Raw genomic sequence first — 6,000 nt, forward strand, 5'->3', positions numbered from 1 at the left:
AAATGTATTTTGGATTCAGAGATATAGCATGTCTCCTCATTAACTACAATAAAGCTTTTCAGAGATTCAGTGCGGGATTTCCCAGATTCAAGGGCTATAGTCGCTCAATCCTTTATTGGTGCTAAGGATAGCCTTTTATGTCCAAAATTATTCCTTGTCTTACAACAAAAGATGCTTGGAATTCTCATATTTGGTTTAAGCTAACTGTTGAAGCACATGTGTTATCTGGGTGAGGAAATAGTCAAATAATTATCTGCCACAGAAAGCTCATATGACCTATGTCCTTGAAGAGCAGGGGAAAATCTTGGCCATGATGTCCTGGATTGCTTGGACTATGATTTACACCTGTTCTCCTGATGTGATTATTAATAATTTTTTCTTTACTCTCAAACGTGTCCTTGTTTGGAAGATAATTGTATGATCTTTGTAATATTGTGGAACTCAGGGGATAAATGGAGAGTATGAGACACTATGGAGAGGTGTGAGTGAAAGCATCCAGAAAGAAGATGGAAAAATATGATTAATTTAAATTTCACAGTGTTGTAAATTTTTCTTGGTTTAAATTTCACAGTATTATACATTTTTCTTGTGAAGATGTACTAGGTACTTTTTTTTTATTGTTTATGGACAGTTCAGTGTCAAATTAGTTTTCTTTATACCACTCAATTTCTGAGATTTTTTTTTTCCCTTCCTGCCATTTAGTGTATGCTGAGGAAATGCAAACTAATTTGCTATTAGTCTAAAGAATATAAAATTGTAAAGGTAAATTGCGTAGGGAAAACATTTTTTTCATTAAATCCCAAATGCATAACAATAATCAACACTTACATGTACTTACTATGTTTTTCATATATTATTATTTAAGAATTAATACAAGTAAAGCACTTAAACTCTTAACTCATTTAATTTTCAAATCAACTCTATTTAGTAGGTACATGTATTATCCCTTTTTGTAGATAAGGAAGTTGAGATACAAAAGGATTAAATTTCTTGTTCAGGGTCACAGAGCTGTCAAGAGGTAGAGCCAAGATTCAAACACTGCCATCTAGGCAGTCTATGCTGTAAGGCTGCCTCTCAAAGATATGTGTGTTTCTGTATATGTTTTAACTTATTTATTTTATGTTATTCCTGTTAATATAATTCTCCTTATCAAAAGATGAGCTTTAGTTTTATTTACAAAATGTTTCTACTCTTATCCCACTTGTGGTTATTAAAAATAAAAATAAAATTATAGAGTTTTATAGATGTTTTAAAAATAGTCTTTTTCTTATTGGATGAAAGTCAAAAAGTGCAAACTTCCAGTTATAAGATAAATAAGCACTAGGGATGTTATGTACAACATGATAAATATAATTAACAATGCTATATGTTATATATGAAAGTTGCTTAGAGAGCAAATCCTAAGAATTCTCATGACAAGGAAAAAAAATTTTTTTTCTATTTCTCTAATTTTGTACATGTATGAGATGATGGATGTTCCCTAAACTTACTGTGATAATCATTTCATGATGTATGTAAGTCAGATCATTATGCTATACACCTTAACTTACACAGTGTTGTGTGTCAGTTATATCAGTAAAACTGGAAGAAAAAAAATAATCTCTTTCAAAAATGTCCACTACCTAATCATTTTTTTTTGCCAATAGATATCATGTGTCTCTAGCCTTTGACCTCTGTTTTGAGCTCTATAGTTCTAATTTCCTGTTAGATATTGTTACCTGGAGCTTTGTAGGTAGCTCAAGCTCTGTCTTTAATCATTTTTTAAAAAAACTTTTAGTCAAGAATCTTTTAGTGGCCAACTTTAGTACTTTTTTTTTTTTTCTTAAAAAAAGCAACTTATGCTTTTAAATAACTGAGGTGTTCAAAAGATTGGGACTAGCTTCAGGATTCGAATGGTGTTACCAGGACATCTCTCTCTCTCTCTCCATCTTAAGAGATGGATTGATTCTTGGATAGGTTCTTTCTACCCTGTGTTAAGGATAAACATTGGCGACTCCAGGTTTACCATTATCACAATTTATGTTCTCAGACTAAAGATATCTCTTCCTTTCCTTTCCAGTATTTGTTACTTCCCCAGAAAGATTCTGATTGGTTAGTTTGGGTCACCTGCTCATCCCTTGTGTGCAGTGCTAGATGATTGATAATCCCATGAGAAATGCATTGAGTGGGGTATGCATGCTAGGCAGAGGTAGCTATGTACTTTAATAATTGTTTCTCTTCCTCACCCACTCCTTATAACCTGCTTCTCTTTTATTTCCTAACACTGGAGATGTCACAGTCTTGGTCCAGTAATGCAAACTGCAAATCTGCAACTCATTCTTACTATGTCTCTTTACTTTTACATTCAGTTAGTTATTCAGCAAGTCTTGTCAAATCTACTTCTCAAATGTGTCATGAATTCATTCTCTTCTAACCACATCTACTGCCAGTGGCTTCACTTAGGCCTTCATCATGTTGTACCTGGATAAATACATTATTATAGCAGTTGGTCCCCTGCCCCTGGATCAGTTCCTTTATTTTGGAGTGATCCTCCTAAAATGTTAATCTGATCATCACAGTTCCTTGATTAATATATTTCAGTGACTACCCATTACCTGCAGTATAAAAATTTCATTATCCTTAAACATGGCATAAAATGCTCTTCATGATCAGAAAGACCTCTGATTACTCCTGCCATTTTATATGCATCATGTTTGTCTATACTTTTTATTCCAACTATGCCAAACTACTGGTAGTTTTCCATATACTCCCAGCTTTTCATTCTTCTCTCAATCAGGCTGTTGTTTTGGCCTAATTTGCTTTTTTTACTTCTTTGCCTGGCCAAGTCCTATTTTTTTTGACCTAGTTTGACTTGAATTGCTTCCTAGCAGCTTCTCCTAACTCTGCCTGTGATCCACCTATAGAATTTTGTGTCCTTTTTGATTGAAAAAATTTTTGTTTTTTTGCTTATTAGATGTGTGGCCAATGAAGGTAAGGGAATGTATCTTATTAATTTTTGTATCTCTCGTGTTGTCTTATTATAATCATTATTCAACATATGGTAGATGAATGAATAGCGTGAGTGAATGAAAGCTCACTATTTTTAGATCTACTATAATTTGTTAAATGTAGAATTTTACCACATTTAATCATGGAACACAGACCTAAAATATACCTCAGAGGTCTTCTCTAAATCTCTGGAGAAGTATAAATAAGATGAACACAAACTTGTAAGTATTCTTTTTTTTTTTGCGGTACGTGGGCCTCTCACTGTTGTGGCCTCTCCCATTGCGGAGCACAGGCTCCGGACGCGCAGGCTCAGCGGCCATGGCTCATGGGCCTAGCCGCTCCGCGGCATGTGGGATCTTCCCGGACTGGGGCACGAACCTGTGTCCCCTGCATCGGCAGGCAGACTCTCAAACACTGCGCCACCAGCGAAGCCCTTCTTTGAAATTCTTAAGCATATTTTCTATGGTAAAAGCATGATTTTTTGAAACATTATCTTATTCTCTTTTTAACTGCATCAGATCATTGGTTTGAAATCATGGGTAAGAACTTTTTTAAAATTTAAAATAATTATTTTTGTGGTTAGGCAAAATCTAGTTTACTTGTGGAATGTTTGCTATTGAATGCTAGCATAAAATGAGATCTAAAACCTAGGTGTAATACTTTGGTAATACTTAAGAAGCTATTTACTAGCCATATTATTTTGCTATTTCTGGATGCCTCCAGAAATAGATGCTGGGGGAAGATCATACAGTGGGATAACGCTGTGGAGCTGTGGTGGGAGTGGCCCACTCTGGGTGCAGGTAAAAAGAGGCCACATTGTCTAGAGAGAGTTTTAAAACAATAATAAAGCTGTTTTAAAGTCAGTCAGCTCTTTATTATCACCATGTGCTGGCAATTTTAAACAGCATTTCTGATAAAATGCTGTTAATCCCCAGGGCATGTGATTCCCACCATCCCTCTCCCTCTTGGTATGCCACTAAGATAACATCCATGTTCTTATTAGATCTACCCCAGTTCTAAGTCTTCACTTCACTGTGACTTTCATGTGTTATTTTATCCCTATAGCACACAACTGCATTACATTTTTCAAATAAATGTGAAAATTTAAGAAAAATAAGGTCAGCTGTTATTTAAATCTAATTTGCTAGGTAACAATGACTATTAGATGGTTTAAAATTTATCATATTTTTAAAAATATATTTACATATATTTAAATTGATCAGATGTATAAATGTATAATTGGCTTCCTTTAATTTGCTAAGTGGCATTGTATGTATAGGGCACAATGCCAGGTTTCTAATTTTCTGTTTCAGAGTTTAATTAGTGCAAGACGTTCTGTAATGAGTTTAGTTCCTAGTTTGTTAGATCTTAACCTATCATCTTATGTAATTTTCTCTTCTAGGATACTCCTTTTGTAATATTAACTATGTAGTACTTTAGAGAAATTAGTCTTAAAATATAAATAATTTTATTGCTAATTATTTCAGCGATACTTTTATGATTAGCTCATACTTCTCTTGTAAGGCCTCTATGGTTTATTCAACCAAAGAATATCTAAAGTTAGGGAATGACTTGGCTGTGTATTTTAAAACCAAAAAGAGAGGTACAAATGGCATCAACTTAGGACTAGAACTCCTGCTTACTGTTTTGTTAATATACATTTTCTGTATTATTGTGTAGTAAATAAGACTATATTCACTTTACTGTGGTTAAATTTAATTACCTAGTATTAATTACTGGTAAAATTGATTAATGTAACCTCTGGTGCCGCTAAAAACTGTACCCTTATTTCCTCATTGTAGTTGTATATTTGTGTTCTCTAAAGCCTGAGAGAAAAACTCACTCATTAATTGATTAATAATTTTTAGGAAATTATTTTCATTTAATGAAAGCCTATAATCTTTTTTTTTTTTTAATTAGAGTCGAGTTTGCCCGTTTCTGGTAGACCCTTCTTCCCAAGCTACAGAATGGTTAAAGACACATTTGAAAGGCTCACGTTTGGAAGTTATTAACCAGCAGGTGTGTATTACTTATAATTTAGATACCAACTAGTAATGGTATCTTGTGGTGAAAAGAACTATAATCAGAAAACATAGATTCAAAACTGAGTCTTATAACTTACCTGGTATGGGTCCTGGGAAGGAAATGTAGCTTTCTTAGCTTTAGTCTTCTAATTTGTAAAAAGGAATAATATTTGTTTGATTGCTTCTATATGCAAGGTGTTGATCTAAGCCCTGGGAATTTATAAGTGAGTAGTTCCTGCCCTCATGGAGATGAAAATTAAGTAATTACTTACACTAAACAAATAAGCATTTACACTAAATTATGATTAAAGACAAGTATAGGATGCTATAGAAGTAAGTTACTTAGTTTGGAGAATTAGGAAAACCTCCTTGACTTTTTAATTTCCTGTTCCTGTAACTCATCAATGATCATCTTTGTTGTGTACAAAGATTTGACAGTTGGTCAATGAAATGTAACCATCGTGTTTTGTGTAGTGACTTTTCACTGTCATGTTTATCTCACCAAAGAAATTATTTTTGGTCAGTTTTTTTTTTTTTTTTTTTGGGGAAGGCCTAGTGTATGATTAATTTTTGTAGATATGCTTCAGGTGCTTGAAAAATTAACTCTTTAAAATGTTCTTCACTTACAAAATGGGGATATCTAACTCACTTGTGTTTAAGAATAATTGTAATTTATTTATATAATATATAAAATATTTAATGCCACTTATGGTTGTAGTAGGAGATCTTAATAATTATTATCCAAATATTTAAATTTTTTTAAACCACAGTTGGAGGCTTAGAGTGGAATTTAAAATGACTCTTTACCTAGCCGGAAAGCCTAAAAATTCTTGAATGGTTATCGAATTTTATCTAAAGGTTCTTTTTACAGTAATTAGAACTATCACATCAAGATAAGTTTACTAGAATTCATCATCTTGTCTTTCTTCTTCCATTCAATGTGATATTGAATACAGCCAAAGTAGTTGTTTTCTTTTTTTTTTTTTTT

General features: G+C 33.1%; 1 protein-coding gene across 1 annotated transcript in view; it reads left to right on the top strand.

The window, feature by feature from the left end:
* DYNC2H1 (dynein cytoplasmic 2 heavy chain 1) overlaps positions 1-6,000 on the top strand; it is a 369,596-nt gene that overhangs the window by 150,503 nt on the left and 213,093 nt on the right. The window contains exon 64 of the mRNA XM_024768920.1: positions 4,909-5,007. Within this exon, the coding sequence (XP_024624688.1) occupies positions 4,909-5,007 (99 nt within the window). The remainder of the gene's footprint in view (positions 1-4,908; positions 5,008-6,000) is intronic.

Source organism: Neophocaena asiaeorientalis, unplaced genomic scaffold (assembly GCF_003031525.2).
Source record: "Neophocaena asiaeorientalis asiaeorientalis breed wild unplaced genomic scaffold, Neophocaena_asiaeorientalis_V1.1 scaffold151, whole genome shotgun sequence".
NCBI lineage: Eukaryota > Metazoa > Chordata > Mammalia > Artiodactyla > Phocoenidae > Neophocaena > Neophocaena asiaeorientalis.